The sequence below is a fragment of the Ictidomys tridecemlineatus genome, chromosome 14 (genome assembly GCF_052094955.1).
Source record: "Ictidomys tridecemlineatus isolate mIctTri1 chromosome 14, mIctTri1.hap1, whole genome shotgun sequence".
Lineage (NCBI taxonomy): Eukaryota > Metazoa > Chordata > Mammalia > Rodentia > Sciuridae > Ictidomys > Ictidomys tridecemlineatus.
This window is the reverse complement of record NC_135490.1, coordinates 10549079-10575609: the sequence shown is the minus strand read 5'-3', so window position 1 is coordinate 10575609 and position 26531 is coordinate 10549079. Positions and strand designations below refer to the sequence as shown.

Genomic DNA, 26531 nt, shown 5'->3' with positions numbered 1-26531 from the left:
CCTAAAATTGATGAGTAAGCAGGATTCAGAACCCATTTGGACACAGCTTATATCCCTGCTCCAGGGCAGATATAAGGACACTGGGGTATTGGGAGGGAAGTAAAGGCCCTGACTCTGCTATGGCAGAAAGAAAAGGACTCAGGAAAATTGGGTTACAATTTGAAAACCAAAGACACACAACAGCAAATATAAGTAAAAGAACCACAGGTGCTGACTGATTAATATCTTAGGCCATCCAAATGCCTTTATTTTTATTTATTAGTTTCTTTTGATGGTTTAATCAAATAGCCAGTTTAAATATCCTCGTTTCCCACTGTAAGATTTTAGCTGCAATTATATTGCCTTCTAAAAAGTTATTTTGTCCTTTTAATTTGTATTTTATACTCTTAATTGCAGCAGTTTTGGATTTGATACCTATTTTTAAGCTGGCCCAATTTAAACCATTTGACATTTTATTTAAGTGGCTATTAAAGATGAACCTTGGTTTTTTGGTTTTGAAGTATCATCCTATGCTTATATATTGATTGTATCTGAGAAAATTAGGTTAGTAGTATAAATAGAAAGAACCTCCTGGTCTGATGTTGAGTGGAACTTGCCTAGAATGAACTTCTGAGGAATGCTCATTCAAAAGTTGTAACTGTAGGCAAATTCATCCTTCAACTGGAGAGTTCCAATAAATCTTCAATATAATAAAGATGTACAACGATATCTTTCCTCTCTGCCTCAATAGGAACAACAGGCTATTTCTCTAATTTAGCTATTTTTTTGTTCTAAAAGTAAACATTATAAAAATAAACCTGAAAAGAGAGCCTTAGGGAGTATGACCTCACCATATTCATACAGTGTGACAGGTACATAAAGAGGGGAGGCATTGCTAAAGCTATTCATAAACCTGAACAACCTTTCCAAACTTTTCATAAAGTTTAACAATTTAAATATCCATACTGCATCTAGGTATTCAATAAATATAGTTGCATATGTTGTGCTTTTCATAAATTAAATTTCTCAAATGCATCTTAATCCAAGATGGATTTCCACATCATGCCTATTTAAAAGCAAATAAAATAGATACTATATTCTTGGTCATAAGACCAAGCATATCTCCCTACCCCATTCAAAAGGCAGCAATATAATCTAAGTTTCCCTACAACTATTAAATGAGTGCTTTTCTGTTAAAATCAGAATATGGAAAAAATTCAATTTCTCCCTTATGCACTGCTGAGAACAAGCATAATCCTCTAAACTTGTTTTTTTTTTTTTTTTTTTAAATTCCTTTACAGTGTTATTTTTTCTAGATAACTGAGAGAGTGGAGAAAGAAAATGATTAGGAGAACATTTTTCATCTCAGACATCTTTCTCCAGCCCCTGAGATTCTCATCTGACACTCTGGGACATGTGTAGTGGTGTCAACATCTCTTCAAATATAGCCCCCTTCACATTGGAACCTCTGAGGTTGGCTTCCTGAAGGTCACACCCAGACAGATCACAGTTCTGTAAGACAAAATAAGATTCATGTAACACCTATGGAGATCTAGGGCCTTATGTGTTTCTTTCACAAAGATTTCTAGGCATATTAGGACAGTGTTCCTACATAACAAAACAGTTTCTGGAACACTCCTGACCATGTATCTTAAAGTCAGATCTTCTATCTGCAATGTTATTCCTGGGTGATGCTCAAGTTGACCACCACAAGTATGTACAATCAAGGTTAAAGAGGAAGCAGGTAAATAAAATCAAGAATGAATTCCAATATAATAACTATTATCTATTTTTACCACATCCCAAAATAACAATAAGGAAAGGCATGAGATGGGAGAAGACTATTTAGAAAAAATACTGAGATTTTTACTTAATAATTAAACTGTATAGTAGATTTTTCCATTTTGTAGTCCTGATGTTTTTATAGTAGAAAACTGCCTTTTTTAAAACCCCAAATATATGTGTATAATTCAATGAGTTTAGGTAGATATATACAGTGGCATAACCACCACAACTGGAAGCTATTTGTTAATTTCTCAAGATAAGGGAAAGATGAGACAGATTCTGGTAAAGTCCCTAAGGGATGGTGAGAGAAGGGTGATTACATAGAGCCTCTTAAGAAGCCAAATGTTCACAGCTGCCCCTTAATGGTCAACTGGATCGGTCTTTGCAATCAGCTGGAGGGAGAAAGGCTTTTGCTGCTTAACCACACTGACTACATGATAGCTGAAACCAAGGAAAAAAACCTATGACCTTAAGTGACAATAACAAATAACTATGCTCATAATAGGATTATATTGTTAACCTGAGGCTGGTTCTTCTTGCCTTTAAGTGTAAATGGCTCTCAATTTCAGAGAGCTATCAAGATCAAGGCAAAAACATCCATTACAAAATCAGCAGCAAGCTAAATTTTCACCTACTGTCTTCTACAATCCTGTCTGTACCAGATTTGCTTGTATAAAACTATATTATTTAATATGATAGCCATGAGCCATTTGTGGCTATTTAAATATAAATGAGTTAAAATTAAGTAAAATTTGAAAATCAATTTCTCAGTTGAGAATAGCTGCAGTGCCCAGCAGTTCTATGTGGCTATGTGGCAACTGTACTGAACAGCATGGATCTGAAACACACCCGCATGCAGAGTGTGTGACCAGACAGCGCTGTTGCAGACGCATCAACAGCCACGAAGTCTACTGCTACATTTGCAAGTCACAAATAGAATATAATTCTTATGAAAACGTTAACTGGACAAGATTAAAATCTTTAGCTGAGATTCAAAAAGGGTATGATGCCAATTTAAAAATAGGCTTTTCCTGGGCTATGGCTGCAGCTCAGTGGTGGAGCACTCACCTAGCATATGTAAGTCACTGAGTTCAATCCTCAGTAACACATAAAATATAAGAAATAAAATAAAGGTAGTTAAAAAAATAAAATAGGCTTTTCTTGAATCTGCTTTCAAACGTGGATATCATTTAAATTTCCCAAGTCATTCAAGAATAATCTGGCCTATAAAAGTGTTTGGAATTAAAGTTAATGAAAACACAGTAGTTAGATTAATAAAAGACTATTGAACTTAAAGATCCAAGAAAAAGATAGATGAAATAAATGGAGACTGAATGTCAGAAGAGTCTTCACACCTGGAACTAGATCTAAGCCTCAGGTGATGGACTTGCTCTGGAATTGAAATGTTTGAACAAGCCATTGAAAGGAAAATATCCCTCTAACTGCCCCAGCATGTTACTGGGCATTTTACCAGCCAACTACTTCCCTAATAATTTCAATAAGTTTTACCTGAGATACTCAGTAATTAAGATTACTCAAACACCAGGCATTGGTGAACTTACCTCTAAATCAGTTCCTGCCAGAGTAGCTCCTCTGAGGTTACAGTTCTTCAACTTTGCATTTTTTAAGGTAGCAACTCTCAGGTTAATTCCTGTCATCTGACTTCCTTCCATATCTACACCTTTCAGATTAGCACCTACAGTGAACATATTTGGAGAGCAGTTTAACTTTAAAAATATGTCTAATTATCTACTTTCAACAAACTACAAGATGATTAGAGGATAAATGAGGATGGTCTTCTTATACTTTTGGAAATGAACCTCCAGTGTCATTCTCAACTGGCTTACACATGTGAAGAATTCAATGCTAGCAGCTTGTTTGCTTACAGCATGAATTAAGAATGTTTCATAGGTATTTCTGAGGGGAGAAATCAATCTTACAGGGGACATAATATTTTTTTAAATTTGTATGTGGTGCTGAGGATCCAACACAGTGCCTCATGCATGCTAGGCGAGTGCTCTACCACTGAGGCACAACCCTAGCCCAAGCAATCAATCTTATCTTAGGTGGTTAGCACTTTTATGCCACCATAAATTGTTCATGACGTGGAAGATAAAAATGTGTTTCCTAAAAATACAAGTGAACAACATGCCCAATTCACAAACCCAACAAAGCAATAATGAATTATTAAAAACTGACAAAAAAAATTTGGCGTTTTGCAAACTGAAATTCTTCCTGTTGGTCAATATAAGAGTATTTAATTCTACTTGAGGGTTAAGATGTTGATATTTAATTGTCCAACTCGAAGCCTCATTAACTATTTGAGACTTTATCTCTTAGTCCTCAAGTTTGGTTTGCATATGACCAAGACCAAGGAAGCAACTGACCCTTTGCAATCTCTCCAAATACAACAGCAGATAAAACCTGTCCCCTACTGCCACTCTTTTCTTAGCAATGACTTCCTGGAGCTTTTTACTTCCTAATCTGCTTTCACCCTGGAACAGACATTTACAGATAAGATCTCACCTTCTAAATTGGCTTTAAGACCAGAGGGATCCTCAAAATTACACAGTTTCAGGGATGCACCTTCTGCATTAGAACAAAGCATCTTGACTCCCTGGAGATTTGCACACTGCAAAGAAAAAAGTCCTGGTTTTTAAGGTTCATGATTTTATTCCCATTGGTGTAAACAGTAAAAGAAAAAACTAGGAGGGGGGGTGTGGGAAGCTCAATTCAATACATTTGCAATTATTTTTGTTTACTATGAAGACTCTTTTAATGAAACACAATAAGAATTGAGGATGTTTTAAAGAAACATTTCTTTTAGAAGAATTGTTTTAAAAGAGAAACATGCCAAATAAACAGTAGCATGCTCACTTCACATGGAAAAGGGTTTAAATAAAGAACCCACACAGTCAGAACTATTACACTCTATTCCTATTTGTATCAACAGCCTTGAGCATGACCATATGACTAAATGTATGACTAAGAAGGCAGAAATTTAGGAGGGGTATGGATTTTCTCTTATCACTGTAGAAATCAAGAAATGAACTTCTTGATTGTTCAAGAGGCTACTACTACTTTCATTTCAAAGGCCAGAATACAAATGCCAACAATTAAAGGGATTAATTAGCAACAACACACCAACAAGTCACCACTCTGGTCCTTCTGTACCAACCATGGCTGCAAGACACTGCCAGCTCCAGCGCTCACACCACAATGCACAATGCAGCAAGTGCAGAGAGTAAAAAGTTAAAAAATAAACATCTGGGTTTTAAATTGTAAATTCGTCTTAAAGAGTTCATGCCATTAGCTCAGAACTCTAGGAACTACTAGATAAGCCAGGAAGCTCATCTACAAAGTTGATGTTAACATGAGACCTTCACAAATTATAATTATCAAAATGGAAGCTGAATGTGAAACTGTTTGAAAAACTGTAAGGCAAAAGCTGGGTGTAGATCAGGGTGCCATGGTGCATGCCTGTAGTCCCAGCAGTTTGAGAGAGTGAGGCAGGAGGATTGCAAGTTCAAAGTCAGCCTCAGCAAAAGCAAGGGGTGTTAAGCAACTCAGTGAGACCTGTCTCTAAATAAAATACAAAACAGGGCTGGGGATGTGGCTCAGTGGTCAAGTGCCCCTGAATTCAATCCCAAGTAAATTGCTGAGGCTGGCCTTGAACTTGTGCTCCCCATACCCCAGCCTCCCAAGTTACTGGGGTTTTAGCTCTGAGCCACCATCTGGCCAAAAATACCAGTTTTGATAGATTTAGGATACTATATTGAGATCAGGATCTAATTTTAAGAGTTCATTTTTATTGTTTGCTAAACCTTTCAGATCTATGTACATAAAGGATATCAAACTTATGAAAACAACCCATTCCACTTTTAGAGTGAGCCTTCAGCTTTATACAACAACATAGTAAATGATCTGTCTACTATTTAAAAAGCTCCAATAAGACACAGATAGAACTCCTGTTCTTTGAGATTGCTCAGTAGCCTAAAATTTTAATTTTCCTCATAACCAAAAATGATTCTTACATCAAGCACTGATCCGGAAAGATCAGCTCGTTCAAGATTAGCACAGCAGAGATTTGCATGTGCAAGGTTGCAGCGGCTTAAGTTGGCCATTTTGAAATTAATGTATCGAAGGTCCAAACGAGAAAGATCAGCACCACTGAAGTTTAAACCCTGAAATTAAAAAGCACAAACTGTCATAATGCTTAGGCCATCTGTTTGTATTGAATATAATTACTAGAGCTAACCACCAACTCTTTTAGAAGCAATTGGTGGTTCAGTCACTTGGAATTTATTACAAAGCATGAACAAATGAAACTTGGATACATGAAGTATGTATATGTCCTTAATGGGTTCCTTGTAAAAGAAGTTTTATCTATATGTGAATTAGGATATGGCCTGACTATACTTCCTTTATGTGCCAGACATCCTTCTTAGTCATGTATCTGCTGATAAGTTATTTTAGTTCAACTTGATTATTTGTAGCTAAATTATTTTATTAATTCAAGAATTCAAGACAGTTTTATTAAGAAAAAAATGGGCATTGTGTTTTTCAAAATCTATAATGCTATAATACACAAAAGTCAAAGTGTCTGCCACAGACCAGCCATACGTAGCAACTGTGCCAATAACTTGTTAAAAATTGCTGCATTTTCCATGTTTACTCAAGAACTACTACATAAGGCATAATTACACAATAAGAAAACTACTGCATCTCTTTTCTGCTAATCGTTTTAAAATTAAATCAAGGCTATGACCCATAATTGCATTTCATTCTTGCATAATAAAGGAAAATAAGCAAAACAAAACAAAAATGAACCACAGAATGTAAAATTTTATCCACAAACTAGATAATACAAATAAGACATGTTAAAATCTACTTTAATTACCTGGCAACGTAATTCTGACTTGGTTGGAGTTGCTAGCAGAAATCGAACAAATTCCTTTCGGGATATTGGTGAATGATCCTCCGGTGGTTGGGAGTTCTTGAAACAGGTATTAAAAAATTAGTGGGGCCTTTTGGGCAATACCTACAATAAATGTAATACTAGCCACGGTAAAAAGAACCTCACCTTTATCGCTACTTCTAGGTGTTCAATCAGTGAGTCAATACCAAAAAATCTGGCTTCTTCTAATACACCTATCAGAACAAAGGATGTGACTTTTATGATCACAATTCATTTTGATATTTATAGAATTCTTTGTTACATTCTCATGATGAGACTGAAATTCAACAAGTAGAGTGTTAGTCAATAGTAGACAAATAACTAATGTTTAGAATGTACACATAGAATACTGAAAAATATTTCTGAAACAGATTTTTCTGTGAAAGAAAATAGAAAATAAATCACAACAAAGCTTTCCATATTTCAGTTATTTCTGATAATTGCTTTAAGTGGGTCACAAACAAGAAATGTTAACACTACCTATTCCTACAAAAGTTGACTTAGTGATTTCATTGTGAACATAATAAAAAATGATCAGTTCGCTTAACTCCTTTTCAATGGAGTGAATCTGATTAGGTTTTCCACAATATATTTAACTTAATCAAAAATGAATGTGAATGAAGTTTAAATCAGTTTCACAATGAAAGTCAAAAGTATAATTGAGGGGGCTGTGGCTGTCTGTGGCTGTGCTCAGCAGTAACCTAGCATGTGTGAGGCACTGGATTCAATTCTCAGCATCACATATAAATAAAAAAAAGTAAAGGTCTATCAACAACTAAAAAAATAAAAACTAAAAATAAACTCTAATTCAGAAATTTTTTTACACCAAAATAAAAATTTTAAAGATATTTCTAAATGGCAAAAGGAATTTCACCTATCACTTGCTTTAATTAATTTGGTTAAAAAAAAAAAAGGAACCTATTCAGACATCCTTTAGGTATCTTGATATGCTTCCTGTCTCTCTTCAGAGTATGCAGGAGGAAATCTGGACTCACTTTCTTTCAAATAAAGACTCAGAGAGTCAGTTGGCTGAGTCCACTTGTTTTAAAAAACCACTAGGGACTCAGAAATGACAAAGAAAGTAAGAGACATAATCCTTCCCCTCAAACAATTCTATAATTGTAAAGAAAACAGTAAGTAGTTACTTGGGAAGAAGAAAATGTTCTTTTCTAGTGAAACCAAATTTCATCTCCAGTAATCCAACTGCAAAATAAAGGTCACTGATGGTCAGTGTGCCACTCAGGGAACTCCCTGACACCTGCTCTCCTGTCCATGCCAGGCCGGCTTCCCTCTCCAGCTTCCTCCTGCAGACAACAGAGTATTTGCCCCTGGGAGAAGCCCACCTTAAAGAAGTTCTAGTGGGCCTTGTTATCAGTTTGCCAAGATCATCTGGGCAAATCGGAACCTCTCAGGGAATGTGGTATGTATGTATTTCTAATTCGACATTTAGAATTACTCACGAAAACTTCCAGAACGCCTTATAAATATAAAACCTATACATGCAGCCTTGAGAAAAGGGAGTAATATTCAGTATATTTTCTGTTAGTACCAATTAAACTTGGATTTGAATTCCAACTCTGCCTCTCACTACGTTTTTTTTTTTTTAAGTTGTAGATGGACACAATACCTTTATTTATTTATCTTTATGTGGATTTGAGGATGGAACCCAGCACTTTACCCGTGCTAGGTGAGTGCTCTGCCACTGAGTGACCCCAGCCCACCTCGCTACCTTTTGGTTTCAAGAAAATTACTACAGATTATTTTTAAATCATTTACTTACTTAGGAGAACCTGTAGGCAATGTTCAAGAGAAACTAAACTAATTAAAAACAACATTTTATAAAATGAATCTAGTAGAAAGCTGATTGCTGAACAAGTAAATAAATATGAGAAATAGTTGGAAAATACGAGAAAGGAAAACAAGCAAATCTTGGCAATAGATTGTAGAAATCTAAGATAGAATGCTATTTTTCTAATCTGAGAGGATACTAAATGCTATCAATCAATAATATAAGGGAAAAATTAAAATGAGAGGAATAAGAGCTCACAGGAAAGCTGAAGTTATGTTTAAAATGAACCCAGGGAAGTAGCCATCAGAGAGAAAAGCTGCAGAATGATGAAGGTATCAAAAAGAAAAAGACTTATATAATATGGATCATTGGCTATGTTTATAATGATGTCTGCAGAATGAATATAACAACAACAACAAATCAAGTTGGAAAACATTTAAAGCAACATTTGGTAATTTATTATTATTATTATTATGGTACTAGGGATTGAACCAGAGGGGCTCTACCACTGAACTATATCCACAGACCTTTTCGTTTTGAGACGGTGTCTAAGTTGCTGAGGCTGACTTTGAACTTGTAATCTTCCTAATTCAGCCTCCCAAATTGCTGGGATTATAGATGTGTACCATCCTACCCGATAGTTATAAAAAATTTTTTTAGGCAAGAACAATTTACTTCAGAACAATTATGGACAGAGTGTCCAAAATATCATTTTGTTGCAATGGGTTCATTTTAAAGTGAATATTATAAAGTTTAATATAGAAACATTGAAAGTCACTGAGTGTTTGGAATTATACTACAGAGATTATAAACCAGCAGTCCTCAAGCTGATTCTGATGCATTGAGCATGTAGCATTTCAAAAATCAGATAATTTGACATAAAATTTTAGATTTTATTCCAGTGTTTCTTTAAAAAAAATCAAGGCTCTGGCACCCTAAGTCCACATTCATATATGGTAAAAATTTGCTAAAGCTAAACTGCCACACTTCCTAAGTAGTAACATCAGGCCAAATTCAGTCACTGGAGGGTGCTATGATTTAGATGGTGAAGACCCTAAAAGTCTGTATGTAAAGGCTTGTTCCTAAGGTGGCAGAATTGGAGTAACTGTGGACCTTTATGAGAGAGCCTTAGGTCACTAGGGGCAGGCCCTCAAAGGGGATTGCAGGATTGTGGGAAACCACTCCAGTCTCTCTCTCTCTCTCTCTGCTAGGTTTGAGATGTGACTATTTGCTCCTACATATGTTCCAGGAGAATGTACCACCAACTGTCACCCTTACCAGAGGACAAAGCAACGTGGTCCACCTGATCTTAGATGTTGAACCTCCAAAACTTTGAGCTAAATTAACTTTTCCTAGGTTATCTGCATGAGGTATGTTGTTACAGTAACATAAAACTTATTGATAGAAAGGCCTATAAGCTTTCAAATATGCAATCACTACTTTTAAAGTAGTGATTATTATAAGATCAACAAAATACATTGTCTATATCATTTTCATGAACCTTCACAAAATTTTTGTAATGTAGAAAGGCTGAAAGAATTTTAATCCCATTTTTCAAAAGGGACTCAGACTTTCCCCCAAGTTAATTTTGGAATTTAAAATTAAAATATATGGATTAGACATACCTATATAAACAAACACTACAGACCTGAAAGACTATCTATGCCAGTACCTATTTCTGTAACTATAAATATTCATATATGTGAAAACTTACAGTTGAAAATGTAGAACAGATTTATTTCACTCTATGAAAATAGACATTACTAATGGAAAACAAAATAAAAATCTCAATTTTAAAGAATGTGAGGAATTATGCTGACTACTCACCCAATAAGTTAATGCCATCATTTACAATAAGCTGTCCATGACGCAAGTAGTTCAAAATGGGTTCAAAGTACTCAGGACTTCGGTCGATTAAGAAAGCTCCTCTATGATCTTGCTTATTTCCCCAGACACCTGTGTTAGCATTATAATGAAGAAAGCCCCCATAAGCAAACAATAAAGTTAAAATTCATGGAAGAAAAATGATATAATATACCAGCAAGTTTTACTCCAATGAAAATTGTTGATACCACTAAAAGTACAGAAGGCCAGCAGTTATAAGGTCAACACATACAAATAGAACACACAAAATGTGAAAACAATGTGTTATACTCACCTTTGTCCTTGAACATGTGGGCCAGCATACTGTCAGGTTCTTTATTCACTAAAGTGCTCCTAAGAAGTCAGGGAAAAAAATTGATTTCTCCATGTGTCTTTATAAACAAACATATTTAAGTCAAGAGCATACTTGATTTCAGCTGTTCTCTCAAAAAGATGCATGCTATAACCTGGGAGGAGTAATGCTGGGAAACAAAAACGTGCAATAAGTTGCCATTTATTAAACTCCCTTCCAATCTGGTACTTCCTCTGATTTAAATATGGTTTTAGTTTGTTTCAATTTACATGCTATCTAATCTTCTAGCAAGATATTATATCACAATATTCTAGATGTTCTACACTTAGATTTTTCTGATCTCTTCAATGTAAGTAGTTGTAGTCCTACAGATTTTAATGCTATCAGTTTTAATTTGCATTGCCTGTGTATCACTGATATCTAAAAAGCATGTTCTAAAACACTGAATTCATGCTTTTAATGCTTTCTCTGAAATGATATATGTACTATGTTCTACTTTTTTCTTCAAAATAAGTTCTAGAAAAAGATTCTATATCAAATTAGAATATCTTTTAAGGGAATCAGCAAATTGAAGGAAAAAACAAACAGTACATTCAGTCCCTTTCACTCTCTCAATTGTGCGCAAATGTGCGCGTGCCCCCCCCCCACACCCCACACATAGACCCCACCTACCGTGTAGTTGTAAAGTACCGCCCTCCAACATTTAATGTTAGCCAGTCTGTGTGCGATCCTAATAATCCTTCAGGTGGCTTAGAATCTGTCTGAGGATCTAGAGATGATGTAGAAAATAACAATAATATTAAGACTGGGGATTCTGGATGATGACGATGGTATAACTTTTCAAATTAAATCTACCATTAAAGTATACCAGAGTTCCTAGGTCAGCAAAATCCTAGCCCATAGGCAGCACTAAAACAAAAGTAGGTGATGAAGTATTCTAACCAGTATGTACAGCTCTAAGGACAGCATGTTATCAGTGTCTGTGAAGGAAAAAGTAGAGAGAAGCGACAGGGTACACTATGAACCCAAGACTCCCAAAGTGAACCAGAGGTGCTGGCTGCGCAACTCAAAGTGGGACAGGCGATGCAAGTAGTTTGCGGTGAGACCTGAAAGGGCCGGGAATTATGTCTCAAAACCAAAGCTCCCTTCTAAGGACACAGGCTCACATGACAACAAGATGCAGGGGAAGAATTTAAGCTGAATAAAACAAAGACAACAGAAACCAAAGAAAGAGCAGCCCACTAAAGTTACGAAGGCCTAATAGACCAGAACATATGTAGAAAATGAGTCTCATATTTTTTAACACTTTACAAAACAAGAGAAAAGGGAAGTCTAGAGCCAAATAAGAAAAACTTTGTTATGTCAGCTCTCCTTTCTTAAGTTAAGGAAACTAATTTCATGTAAAAATGAGCAACAGGTAAGGATGAGATCAGATCCAAACAAGAGTATTAAAGAAAGAATCATATTCCTAAAGACAATACATGCCAAAAAGAAAGACTTATGATAGATAAAAACTCTAACCTAATATTCTAAAACATACTAATAGAAATAAATAAAAGTATGAAATAACAACAGAATTATAACATTCAGAAAGGAGGTAAGGAACTAAGGAGTGAATTAGAAATAAAGGAAAAACCCTTTCAGAAAAGACTAAATTAGAAGAAACACAAAGTAAATAAATAAAACAGATAATGTCTTTAGGGGGAAAAAAGGTAAAAAGAAATAGCTTTAAAATAAGAAAAAAAGAAAGAGGTGGAAGGATTTATAACAGAAAAGCTTCAGATACAAAAGACAAGTATAGAAGATCCAATGAACACACAAAAAAGTTCTAAAAGAAGAAAATCAAAGCAAGAAGACAAAATGCATAAAGTTCAAGAACACTTTTCTCAGATTAAAACTATACACACTCGACACCACATATTAAAAGGACTGCATACCTGAGAAAAATCAACCCAGAACCACCCAGAAGGCCATGAAATATTCTATTAAAATACTATAAAGAAGGGAAAATCCTCTGGTGATCTAGTAAAAATAATTACTTAAGGAAGATTGGTTTTTTTGATGCCAAAACTTTGTGCCAGACTGAAACTGAGTAACATATTTAAGGTATTCAAATAAAGATGTAAAGCAAGGATTCTTCAATAGCTTCACTAAGATACAAATGACACAAAAGAAGCTATAGAAGCTTGACGTTTATAATTTGATAAACTCTTATATGATTCTACATCTGACTTTCAAATTCAGAAGCACTCAGGGTATTAAATAAAGTACTCATTAAGGAATATTTACTTTACTTAAGCTTTGGGCTTTTTATTTTGAGGTCTTCATCTGTGTATACTGTCTTCCAAATCAAAAGTAGGTAGGTGTATGTGCCTCTGTGCGGTACATGTCACATTTTGACTGATTTAATTTAATCGGTAGTGAAGTACTGTCAAGCAATATATGCTGACAAAGATGTGACACAACACTCAAGAGAAATTTTGACATCTACAATGAAAAAGAAAATCTTAAAACACTTGTAATTTCTAAAATCAAAATTACCCTATTATGTCACTGTTATCAAATATGTACAAGTCCAGGGCACTTGAAAGGCAGGTAAATGATGAAGTATCCATACTAAAATATGATCATAAGGATGAACATTAATATTACATACCCAAAAGTGGAATCAAAGAATGTGAAGATCTGAGTATAGCCACAATATTCTTCTTAATTTTAAGCTTTACAGTTCTTGGTAAAATATTTACAATTTCATCTGTTTTTATTTTGGCAGACAAAATTGGCTTTTAAGGAAATCACTTACCAATAAATGGCTCTCCTTCACACACAAACAAAACATCATCATCCCTGGGGAAATAAAAATTTAAAAAGCTACCATCAAAATCTAGAAATAACAATAATTATCTGTTGACTAAGGAACTATTCCTTGAAATTCTATCAAAGACAGGTTTTGCTATCAATCTACCCCGAGAAAAAGCTAAGTTTTGAGTGCTTTGGTTAATTCCCTAACTTAAATGTCTCTGGTTTTAAATTCAAATGAGATCCTGTTCATGGAAGTTTTTTGAAATAGAAAAAAAGCAAAACTAAACTAATCCCATTACACAAGTTGTGAATCTGGCTTTCTTATTAACTGAAGAATGTATTATTATGCTCAAAGGATATGATTAAAGTCATAGTCAATTTCTTCTTTTTTAACTTTAATTCTTTACCCCTAAATAAATTATTGGAATTCTCTCCCAAATCATTATTAGCTGCTGTGTGCTTTGCAAATAAAAATACATTTTCATATTAAATCCAGGAAAAATACATTTGAAGTCACTGCTATAACCACTCACCCACTACACACCTAAACACAAATGATCACATATAACCTAAAACTGTAGACTATCAGTGTATATCCTCCTCTCCTGCCATCCATCCCACCATTAGTATAAATAAATGATCAGAGACCCTACTATGAACCAGAAACCAGTAAACAGCTAGCTCTGAAGGCTTCAGTAATATATTTGAATTACAGACATTACAGGACATTATAGAACACATTGTTTTTTTTCTTAGAATCAGAATTTGTGTTTGAAAATTAGATTGACATATAGACCATTCAATGATGTTCCTCAATTTTCTACTGAAATGAAAGATAGGCTGGGAGAGAGATGTTGAAAAACGAAGAAATTCTCCTAATGTGCTTGTATATTATAGTTTATAATATACTACTTGTGCATGATGTCAGTTAACTTTTTTTAGATTAATGTGAAAGTTTGTTTTCATTAACAAAAATCAACTATGAAACTCTACGCCCTGGATAAAGCAGAAGCTTAGAGTTTCCTTGTTATTAAATGAAGGAACTAGAACTGATTGATTTTTAAAGGCAGTACACTACATTGAAAGGTCATTCTGGCCTGGATTAACTTTATATACAACTATAATTTAGAACATCATTATCTCTACACCATCAATTAAAAAAAGAAATCCTTATCCTTTGCAAACTAAATGGGATAATTCGGGCAAGTCAATTACAACATAACAGGCATATTCAGTACTTGTGTTCTTTTTACTTTTGTTTGTTTGGTTAAATCTCTTCCTCCCCCAAAATTCACTGACCTTTTGAAGAAGGAATGCAATGAACTTTACACTTATTTTTAAGAGAGGATTTGCTTGGGATATTTAAAAAATAAAAAACAAGCCAGAAAAGTACTACTGTTGTGGGCCTCTGACACTATCTCTACCTAGAATTCTATCATATTTAGCAAGTGTTATAAAATTAGGTCTGTGATATTTATAAAATTCAAAGCATTCTTAGGAAATAAATTTAGCAATAAGCAGTTGCATATAAAAGAGATCAATTTGATTTTTAAAACTAAAAACTGCATGTCTTATTGGGTTTTATCTCAAGTACCACAAAGAAGACATCCTCATACTCATATATGAACTATGCAGAAAGACTATCAACATGCTGAAATATACTAAAGAGTCAATATTAGACAATCACTTGCCAAATCCTGTCTTCATCACCAAATCTTGTAGTGATGAAAATACAGCTTAAGGGAAACAACACAGCACCAAGAAGCTGAGGGCCCATGTTGACAGATTATTAAAAGGTGTAGGTTACCTGATCAAAGCAATATCATCAATCAGTCCACCTTTCCCATTATACACACTGGTGGCTTTTATGCCGAGTTTACTGCTGGCCACAGAAAGCAAATCAGATAAAGTTCCATATACAGCAACCACCTGTAAACACACCAGATTAATTTGAACAACTTATACAATTAATTTCATCACCCACAAATTACAAACCATCACACTATAAATTGGACTAAATATCAGATTATCATTTAAAAGGATATTTCAAGGGTTCCTAATAGCGTCCCTTTCTCTTTTATGACTCATGAATTTACTCAGTGCCTCACACTGTAGAAAACCAAAATTAGAGAATACAGAATCACCACTGACCAAAAACAATCTATAGTCTTAAAAACAGTGCTGTTCCAGTTCCAAAGGTAGAATTATGCTTAAATCTAGATTCTGACATTGTCTAGCTGTCACCTTGAGACAAATTCTACATTTCTGTTGCTTTAACTGATAATGAAAAAAACTGTAACATCTCAGAAAGTTGAAACTGAAGTGAGCTCCTGAATATAAGGGCTTAGCAAAGTGGCTGTGACTATGCACCTCAAGTCTTTCGTGTTCTGATATTATTCCTTTTTATAGGAATGATTCATTTTTAGAGTAGGAATAACTTAGTAGTTTATTATGTCCTTTAATATATCAATTATCATAGAAAAGGTAACAATTTCCCACTTTTCAGCTCTTCAATAACTATTTATATTCATTGCTTTGTAAAAGCCACATTTTAGCATCTAACATTCTGAATACAACAGCTGGATAACAACTACTGTCTTTAAACAAGACAGCTGCCACTGCTTAAGCAGAGGCCTGGGAATCCCTTCATGTAAGTGAATTCTGAGCTCTGGTAACCATTGTAAACCTGGTTTTTGATTAGTTCCTAATCACTGAGCCACATGGTTGTAGTGTTACCAGACAAGGACCTCTGAAGTTAGGAATGAAAAACAGGTGAGGTGCTGAACACAGAACACAAGCACCTGACTGGCTTTCCATGAACATATACAAATGTAAAAATGCCACATGAAATGAGGACCCATGATGTTCCTGCCCACCAGGGACTGGAGCAGACAAGTTTAGTTAAATAAATGGATAGCAAGGCATGGAGGGAGGTGCTCCCTAACAAAGCAGCGTGCAATCTTGCAAAAGCAGAGCACTCAGATTCCAGCTCTTTTCTCTTGGACCTGGATGTGGGCTGGAAGAGAGCTACAAGGAGGGGTACTTGGGAAAGGGCTGAAGGCAAGCACAATCGCAAGGAGATGAGGCTGACTATAAAAAAACAATGCACAACCCAAGTGTCCATAGATGACAGAATAACCAAAATGTGGTATATCATACATATAATGGAATATTATTCAGCTAAAAGGGAATGAAATTCTGATGCGTGCCACAGCAAGAATGAGGCCTGAAAACATTATGCTAGATGAAATAGGCCAGATACATAAAAGGACAAATATGATGCCACTTATATAAAGGTACAACAGGCAAAATCACAGGAACAAAAAGTAGACTAGAAGTCACCACAGCAGAAATGGGAATGGAGAATTATTGATATGCCTAATTTCTGCTTGGGATAATGAAAAGTTCTGGAAATAAACAGTGATGGTCACAGACACTGTGAATGTTACTTACTCAACACTAATTAATTATATACTTAAAAATGTTTAACATGGAAAACTCTTATACTTTACCATGATGGAAAAAATAATGTAAAGCCCTTGGTAGAGTATCTTACACACAGAAGGCATGTCATAAATAACTGAAGCCTAAATAAAATGTCTCCTAATTTTGTATCATCGTTCTCCTCTGCAACAGAGCCTATTATTGCATATTCTGGGGAGGAAAAAGAAGACAATATAGTACATATGGCATTATGTACAGCAAATCTGGTTGTGCCAAGGCAAAGAACGTGAAGAAAAAGAACAAAGCAAGAGGTTGCCAAAGCAGATGCACAATGATTTTATATCAAGATATTATTAGGGGAGGGTAGGGGGCTCCTCTCCAACATCCAACATTCTGGTCATGGTTGCTAGAATTTTCTAAGTCTTCTCTTCTTCCTCTTATTTACCTCTGCATTTTATATATTTCTACATAGCTTTCTTTTGCCTGATATTCCCTCCTTGCCCTAATGTTAACTTCCTCTCTCAGCATTTTCTTTGCTTCTATTGGTCACACTATAAATGGATCCAAGATTAATGCATCTGTCTATATTAAACATCTGTACTTAAGTATTAGAGCTTAAGATTTTGACTTATTTTTCTAATTAAATTAAATTGTTGTCCATGTGAGCTTCCTGTGATCTGATTCTAAAAAAATAAAATAAAGGCCATTTGCTATATTCTAATGCTGCACTTTTTAATGCAAAAGCCTTAGGCTACACAGGAATATTAAAATGTTGATTCATTAAGGTGAATTAAAATCTAAAAATGCAGTTCATTCCCTCCTAAGCATATTTCAAGTGCTTTACTACTACTACATTGGCTACTGTCACCATGTTAAGCATGACAGTATGAAATACTTCCATCACAGAAGTTCTATTGGACAGTGCTAAAGACTAGAATAAAAAAAAAGAACAAAGTAACATATATTTTAATTCTATTAGGTTTTTCTCATGAAATAGCAACTGACAGTAACAAATTGAGGAGTGGTGTGTTACTATCTTTTGTTTCTTCCCCATAAAGTCAAATCTGACTCTGTGATAGAAAAACCCACACATATTGTTTGACAAGGACTAGTCTCAAGCTAATCAAAAGCTCCATAGGTATTCCCTTGCAAGTTGGAAAACTGTTAAGGAGTCAAGGTAAGAACTGAGTTCAACTTTTATTACATAATCAATTCTAAAACAGAATTAAACATAATTATTTTACCAATTATTTTCTGACTTTATATATAAAGTTTCAATGAAGTAGTATAAATTTGTAAAAGTTGCTATTAATTTTGTGAATACAGGTAACCAAATGTTACCAGGTAAAGTAGTTGAGTACATTCCCAGAGCAACTCTAATCTCTGAAATCAAAATAAGTTGCTACCAGTTGAAATAGAACAGGTTTAGTCAAATGTTACATTACTTGATTTAAGGTAGGTCTCTAACAAGTGTTTCTTGAATGTTGAGTGAAATTCCATTACTATCAAAGTGTTGAACTAGAACACACCTTTTTTGTATGTGTCAGTTATTTTTCTTTAGTGGCATTAAGTTGCAAAACAAAGCATACAATGTTAGTGCAATTTTAGAGTAATATTTTTACAACTATTAAAGGTGGGTATCTATGAATAAAGGAATTTTGGTGAGATTTTTTTTCTCCAAATTTGTTATAATGAACCTGTATCACTGATACGGAAAGGGGAAAACATTTTATTTTAATGTCTCCAATGCTCTAGACACTAGTTTTACAAATAAGATGATTTTAGTAGTTGACAGTCTGGCAGTTGACAACTTCTTTTAAGTGGAATAACCAAAGGGTTGTCAATTAGAGGAAACAAAATAAATATGAAGAACCTTACAGTTCCATAAATTGTAAAACTTTCCATAACTTGGTCTAACTGAACTTGTTTTTCACTTGGAAGTCTATACTTGGGATTTGTTTTTCAACTAGAATCATTCATGAATACTGACACCAGAGTTAGATGATATATCTAAGATCAAGAAGGAAAGTATTAAAAACTGAAAATTCTGATAATACCAAGTGTTGGAGTGGATTTGAATCAATGGTAATGTGCATGCATTCTAAATAAAAAGGAAGTACATTGTAATACCAACAATATTAAATATTAAGAATATTACTAAAATTAACAGGTAATTGGATTTTTAAACATATATCAACAAACAAAAGTGATACACAAAATTGGGGTTTTTAAGTTACTAGAGATCAAACGGAGCAGTACATGTACATTTCTTTATATAATAACTGTGTTAGGAAAAAGCAATGGAAATCTTGAATATCAAGGATGTAACTGCTAACAGATATATATATAGGCTGAATATCCCTTATCCAAAATGCGTGAGACCAGAAGTGGTTTAGATTTTTTATTTTTTAAAAATATTTTATTTATCTATTTATTTGAATTTTGGAATATTTGCATAGATTTTAAGGTTTCACTAATCTGAAATGTTTCAAATTTTAGATAGGAATGCTCAATTTGTACTTATCTTATTTTAGTATTCATACTAAGCCAAAGAGAGGCCAAGCACTCAAAAAAATGATCATGCTTATAAAGATTATTTGCTTCCAGAGTATAATATTCCTCATCATGAACCATGTCACCGACTGGCTCCTTAAATACTTTAGACACTAAGAATCATTCTTGTGAAATAGAGTAAATTGAGAAGTATTTTAATTCAACTTTATGATGACCATATTACTCTACTATTTAGACTTAATCCTTTCTAAATTTCAGATCCCATGACAAGTGAAAGTTATCTATCAGTTGGGAAAGTAAATGGTACACCATGACTAGCTGCCCTGGCTAAATATAATTTTCCTTTAAAAACCACTTTCAGGGCTAGGGACATAGCTCAGTTGGTAGAGTGCTTGCCTCTTATGCACAAAGCCTTGGGTTCAATCATCAGCACCACAAAAAAACAAAAACCACTTTCAAATTGCAAAATTTAAAAATTAAAACCTGCACATGTATGAAGTTTTTTCTTATACCCCAAAATGTAATATACATAATACACAATTACTTAAATTCATGCATGATTCTCAACCAAAGCACCAATTATAATTCAAAACTAAAATGCAGAACTCAATTTACTCTAACTACACTTTTTGCAGTTATAAAATAAAAATGATTTTGTTCTAAAATGATGACATATCTAACTCTAAGATCAAGAAGGGGAATATTAAAATTGAAAATTCTAGTGCCAGGCACAGTAGCATACTCCTGTAATTTCAGTGGCTTGGGAGGCTGAGACAGGTGGATTGTGAGTTCAAAGCCAGCCTCAGCAATGACAAGGCGCTAAGCAACTCAGTGAGACCATCTCTAAATAAAATACAAAACAGAGCTGGGGATGTGGCTCAGTGGTTGAGTGCCCCGGAGTACCCAATCCCCAGTACCTCCCAAAACAAAAATAAAAATTCTGATAATACCAAGTGTTGGAGTGGATGTGAATCCATGGTAGAATGTATGCATTACTGATGGGAATATAAATGACCACAATGATTGAAAACAACTTGGTATTTTTTTTTTTTAAAACTGAACATTTGCATACCTCAATACCTGGTAATTACAACTTCACATATACACTATAGCATTAGAGTAGTAGTTCTAAGAGGCAGGATCTGGACACCTGTAATGTTATAAATTTCTGAAGATCTGATGAAACAAATACTTAACCCAACCCCATATCTTCAGGGGATGGAGTCTGGCAATATGTTTTATCATGTCCTCCTGGAGATTCTGATGCACGGCACTACTGCCCCAGAAAATGTTTGCTTATGTGCAGCAGGAGACAAATACAGTAATATTCAGGGCAGCATTGCTAAGAGTAAAACACAAAGACCAAAACCAAACAACCATTGATGGGAGAATAGAAAAATTATGGTACTCTTTTAAAATATAATAAATTTCAATAAAGCAGTGCAAATGAATATATCACTCATATACTATCACTTATAGAAGATTACACATAGAATGTCAGAAATATATTGAATGAAAACATCCAGTTGCAAGACTTCATAAACATATCAACTTGAGATACAATATATCTAAAAGCTGACAACAAAAAATATATAGTTTCCGTATATATGTGGCAAAAAATACTAACTTAAAAAAGAAATAAAAAACAGCCAAGAGTAATAAAAAATTCATGAAAATGTCTGCCTTTATGGGAAAGGCAGGGGAATCGGGAAGAGGATGAGCACATCAAGTTGTTGGTCATACACTAGTTCTTGGGTTGTAATGGCAGGTTATGACATTTGTTATATTTTCTTTTTAATATTAATATTCTTTATTGCATCCCTTTGTATATATAAATATATCATGAAATGTTTAAGCTTCAAGAGTAATTCTCACAAAATTCTAATTAATGTTTAGATTTTCAGGTAAATGTTCACATATATTTTTACCTTTCCTGAGCTCTAATAGTGTAAAGGGTTCTCAAATCTGGATACATAATAACTTCAATGTATTTTGACCTAATACCAAAGCCAGAAGAAAACAGTTATTTCCTGGACCAACAAAGTAAGCATCAGTACAGAATGCAGATGTTCCTATGCCTACTATGTCTTCAGTGTTTGGCATGATGGTTCACACTCAAAAGGTATTCTGGTGTTATCTGAAAGAATGAAGGACTCCAGTATACCAAAGGATCATGATTTGCACAGTTTATTCTGAAGTATTTGAAATTTTCAGAAAAAGTATTTTGTGTTCAAGATGTGCATGAATGTAGAATGAACATCAGTTTGATCAGAAGTCACATACTACATTCAGATGTCTGAATCTTCATAACAATTTCTATAATGGTAACTCTTAAGGGGAATATTAGAGAACAATGGGTATTCTAAAGCATTTGGAGAAAAAGATGAAAGGTGCAAGCATAACTTTTGAGTGATTTAAAGACAACAATTTTTTAAAAACCCATAATTTAAAGATCCCAAATTTTAAAAACTATGAACTTCAAATATTTTTTATTCTGCAATCCATTGGTGAAACATTTTTGGGCATGTGGTCTAACATTTGTATATTTATTTACAAACTATATATTATTGTCAGAACATGTTTTCCCAAATAATCCCTGAAATAATATTTAGCATTAAAGTAAGACTCTTACTAAATACAAGGTTGACATTACATATTAAAAAAAAAAAAGGAAACAACAACAACAACAACAACAACAAAAACCCCTGAGGCCACTTGTCTTCATGTGATGGAAAACATTTTTAAATGTCTTCCTAATTAGAATGACCTCATACCATCACTAATATTTTAAAAACAACATACACCAAAAGACAGGTTGATTGTTAATATCAATTATTAAATGTGACTCCAATAGTCTTTTTTAAAACTTCGAACTTTTTGACTTCTGAAATCCAAAGAGAATTTATGCTAGAAGACGTAGCAACTCTGCCATTTTCTTCTTGTTTACTTGTGCATGCATAATTAATATTTCCTTCAGTTTGCAGTTTCTGTGGAGGAATCTTTTAAAATCACTTGACAATTTGGTGAGGATCAATGTATTTAAGACTATATGAGGGGCTGGGGATGTGGCTCAAGCGGTAGCGTGCTCGCCTGACATGCATGCAGCCCGGGTTCGATCCTCAGCACCACATAACAACAAAGATGATGTGTCCGTCAATAACTAAACAATAAAACATTAAAAATTCTCTCTCCTCTCTCACTCTCTCTCTTAAAAAAAAAAGACTATATGATATAAATGGCACTCATAATCTTCCTTATCATGTATGTCAGAGCAAACCCATAAGTGAAGACATGTCTAGCTACAGGTCTTTCCACAAGGGAAGGCCTTTACTTTTTGCAGAAAACTTGAGATCAGGTGATGTGCTAAGTGTCTGAGGCCTCTGTTAGTTTCTCCAGATTAGAAAAAAAAATTTTTTTTATTAAGTAAAAAAAATATAATAGTTGTATATCTTCGTAAATGCCAATGGATCATCTTGTACACCCTGTGGTATACAATCCCACTCAGGAAACCGGTGTTAGAGAATGCAGAGTCCTCTCTTCAACATCAGAAACATTCATCAGTTACACTTACATTTATTAATGCACAGAAAACCTGTGATGAGGCTATGGTGAATTACCCTGTGAAGAACTGTGTGCCTGCCCACACCCAGCTCCATGGCCACAGCCCCACTATACCAGCTATAAGATGAAAACTTACTTGAAATAAGAGATTATACTTATGACCAGGAAATAAAAATTAAAACTAAGTAAATAAGGACATGTAAGTGAAATAGATATTCCTATTGGTAGATGGAAAACTCTTATTTCAGTAACACTTGGTTTCAGCATGTTCTAAATAAACATTGTGTCATGTTCATGACAATCTCATTAGTCACTACATAAATACACAAATGCAGGTTATTATGCATTATTCTGTTCTTTTGTCAAATAAGAGCCAAAATAGTATTTTGTTGTTATTAATCTGCCGAAGGAAGAAGAAACATGATAACTTTGGAGAATATGTTCTGTAGTTAATAAGGACTGCAGCATTGTTTCATTTTAATATTAAATCAAACTAGTATCCTATTTATATTTTTAAATCATCCTATTTAAATCAAATTAGTATTTTTCCTATTTGGATTTTTATGATCTTTTTAATGTAAACATTTATCTGTGATTATTTGAGTTGCCTTTCTCCCAACAGTTTGAGATTCTTTGATAAAATATTTTTAAAGTAAAAAAAAATTTAAACCCCCAAATCTATGCTAGTCAAAACTATGATAGCTTTAAAATAACAATATAAAAAGATCAACTTAATTCTGATAACCAAAAAATTCAATGGATTCAAAGAAGATTTAGAACTTAGCTAAACATCTATGACTCAGTTTAAAAACTTTGTCTTTCATACACTAACACCAGAGATAGTGGATAAAACAGTAAGAGGTTTGCTTTTGAGGGCGTATTACAATTATCACTTTGGTTCTATCTTTCAATAACAACATAGATTTCAGATTAGGAATGTTACCTAACTACAAAACAGGTTTAAGGAACGTTAAGTTGTGAAGCACATTTTTGAGGTTTGGGAATTCAGGAACTTGACTTTACGCCAATGCTGTTTTGTATGAGTATTAAATCTCCAAGACCAGAACACAAAATTATAGTCAATAAACTCCACACTGTGGTTCAGAACATGTTTACTCAAAACTGCAGAGTAGGTGGAAAAAAAACCATTTTTTTTATTTGCCTGGCCAGTTGTGCCATTTTAAAAATTATTGTTTTCAGAATGCTCAGGAATCAAAGTATACTGGGAATGAATAGAATGAGGCCAATTTACTTTTACCTCCAGTCTAAAGACTCAGCGGCTTCTGGGTGTCACTCAGCCACACAATAAACGCCTGCCTTGAACAGTCAAAATTTTCCAAAGAAGCTGAACAACTTTCATGGGTGGGGCAGGAGACTGAGAAGGAACAGGACTCCTTCTGGCTTGCTCCAGCACTGGGAAAATATTTAGCACCACACCCTCAACAAAGGCCCCACACAGCCAAGGCTGTCAAATCAACTCTCGTGGGTCTCTTGTCACCGTTTTCCGAGGAATCAAAATTAGGCGAAATAACAAAACGTGCACAGAAGTTTGTTACCGCAGCGGGGCTCAGGTAACTGGGGCACGAAAAGAGCCAGAGGAAAACCATCGTGAAGATGTCCCTGCTTTTAAATCCTCTACCCGACCTAGGATTTACCCCCGCTTCCACCGGTAGTTTAATTCTTTTTACCTGGCCAGGCTGACACGCCTTTGTTGGCACTGCCACTTTCCCGAGCAGCATTACTCAGCACCCAGGTGGACAGAGGCGCCTGCTCTGGCCAGGCGAGGGGGCTGCGGGGTCTCAGGGGACGAGGTGGGAGAGGACCTCGGCCCTGGGCGCGCCCCGCGCCCTCCTCCTCCAGGACCCCTACCCTGGACTCAAGGACCGCGGAGAGGCAGCCGGGTCGGCGCGGGTCCCGGGCAGGCGAGGCGCGGGGCGGGCTGGGGCTCGCAGCCGGGGTTGGCGGAGGCCGCGGGGACCCGACGCGCCCCGGCGCACGCCCACCGCGCGCTCCCAGCCCTCGCCCAAGTTCAGCCCTGCCTGCGCCCGGCGCGCACTCGGCGCCTCGCCCCCGCGGCCAGCCGGCCGCGCCTCCTCCCGACCCCTTACCTTTCCGTTCTTGGGGCTGCCGTTAAGGAACAGGGTCACCCGCCTCATCGCGCTGCCCCCGCCGGGTCCTGAGTGAGCCGCCACCCTCCCACCTGGCCCTCCGCCCACCTTTTTCTCCTCCCGCCCTTCCCCTCCCTCCACCCACTCGGGCTCTCCTCCCTTCGCCACCTTCCTTCTCTGGCGGACACACCACACACACGCACTCTCAGTCCCACACCCCAGGGTTGGCCGGTCCTCCTTCCCACCCCGCCCCTGGGCGCCTCTGCCTGCCAGCGGCCCTTCCCCCACCGCTCCGAGACCGACACGGAGCTTCGCCAATCAAATCGCGGCGCCGGTCAGCTCTTAGCCAATTAGAGTCCTGCAACTGGGTGGACTCTAACTCACCCACCCGGGGCGGAGGAAGGGAACAGAGGCTGAAGGCTGCTAGACGGAAAGGGATATTAGCCAATCAGAGCCTAAACTACAGCCGAACGGCGGCTCTACGCGTCATTGAGCAAGCGCACGCTCAATTCTAGTTGGCACTCATCTGCATACGGAGGCGGGGTTGGAGGAAGAAGGTGGAGTGCTGGAAGAGACCCGCGCACAAAGCTCCTCCCACTCGCTCAACCCACGGAGGAAACGGCTGCAGTCAGGATTGGCTGACTGGGTAAAAGAGCCAGTCCGTCGTTCTGTCAGGATTGGTCCAAGGATTCTTTTCGAAGTTTGCGGCATCCAATCGAAAGGTTGGATCCGGAGCTAAACGGCTAAATGGTTACTCCGCGAGCTTCTCACAAAAAAATAGTGCCCGGGACCCAGGAAAGCCGTCCGTCAGCTTGATCGGGGGCGTGCCTGTAGCTAGTGGTGGCTACTCTCCGGTCCCGGGGCCCTCACCTGGGCCTGACGGCCAGAGAAAGGCCTAGGAGAGTTCGGGTGGCGCACGGCACGTGCCGGCGCCGCGGCGTACAGATCCCGGAGGCTACGCCGGCCCCGAGGGGGCGGGGCCGCAATTTGAATCTGGCGGCGGGCGGCTGCGGAGCGGTGGGCTGGCGGGGGACCGCTAGGTGTGGTGTGGGACGCGGGGCGCAGCGCGCTGGACAGACGTGGCGAGCAGCCCCCTGAAGAGCGAGGGTCCACAGAGGGAGACAGCCGCGACTCTGGTCCGCTGCGGTGCTCTCGGAGCAAACCCGGGCGCTGGGCGCTGGGAGGTGGGCGTGAGAGGTAGGCCCGCCTCGGGGTTCTGGCTTCGGGGTGGCTTGGCAGTGCTGCTTCTCCGGGGTGTCTCTCGGAATTGCTGGACTTAGCACTTCGCACGGGGACGCGGAAGGTGACCCACTTACGACTTGCCCCGGGTCACCCGGGGTGGTCTTTAGAATGAGTTTTCCGGGGCCCCCTCCAGACCTGCTGACTTAGAATTTCGGGAAATGCACACAGCTGCCT

At 36.6% G+C, this 26531-nt stretch overlaps 2 protein-coding genes and 1 long non-coding RNA gene across 11 annotated transcripts in view; 2 read left to right on the top strand and 1 right to left on the bottom strand.

Annotated features, from left to right (window-relative positions):
- Positions 1–218: 218 nt before the first annotated feature.
- Kctd9 (potassium channel tetramerization domain containing 9) lies at positions 219–25363 on the bottom strand. Of its 6 annotated transcripts, none has more exons than XM_013365013.4 (12): positions 25284–25363; positions 15296–15417; positions 13490–13533; positions 11359–11455; positions 10669–10727; positions 10338–10466; positions 6848–6915; positions 6665–6760; positions 5799–5948; positions 4291–4396; positions 3327–3460; positions 219–1491 (listed from the first exon to the last, which is right to left on the bottom strand). In XM_013365013.4, exons 5-12 carry the CDS (start codon positions 10694–10696, stop codon positions 1375–1377), a joined length of 828 nt encoding a protein of 275 aa, XP_013220467.1. In that variant the 5' UTR covers positions 10697–10727; positions 11359–11455; positions 13490–13533; positions 15296–15417; positions 25284–25363; the 3' UTR covers positions 219–1374. The 6 variants fall into 6 exon arrangements, with proteins under 6 accessions (XP_013220467.1, XP_005339951.1, XP_013220468.2 ...); XM_005339894.4 differs by lacking the exon at positions 25284–25363 and adding an exon at positions 25116–25265; XM_013365014.4 differs by lacking the exon at positions 25284–25363 and adding an exon at positions 24696–24969.
- On the top strand, positions 8331–17592 carry LOC144370278 (uncharacterized). The gene is made up of 3 exons (XR_013430203.1): positions 8331–8408; positions 9722–9880; positions 17125–17592. It is a non-coding gene; the product is annotated as an uncharacterized LOC144370278 (long non-coding RNA).
- Positions 25364–25411: 48 nt separating the features above from the next.
- Cdca2 (cell division cycle associated 2) overlaps positions 25412–26531 on the top strand; it is a 57013-nt gene continuing 55893 nt past the window's right edge. For all 4 annotated transcript variants that reach the window (XM_040292735.2, XM_021719863.3, XM_040292772.2 and 1 more), the window contains exon 1: positions 25412–26312. The gene's annotated coding sequence lies outside the window, so the exon portion shown is untranslated. The remainder of the gene's footprint in view (positions 26313–26531) is intronic.

Excerpts from the sequence above, each read along its gene's own strand:
- Kctd9 (XM_013365014.4), bottom strand. The coding sequence starts at position 24,746 with ATGCTGCTCGGGAAAGTGGCAGTGCCAACAAAGGCGTGTCAGCCTGGC. Across the intron at positions 15,418-24,695 it reads AGGCGTGTCAGCCTGGCCAG|GTGGTTGCTGTATATGGAAC; the intron begins GTAAAAAGAATT and ends GTGTGTTTACAG. Across the intron at positions 5,949-6,664 it reads AGTCAGAATTACGTTGCCAG|GGTTTAAACTTCAGTGGTGC; the intron begins GTAATTAAAGTA and ends TTTTAATTTCAG.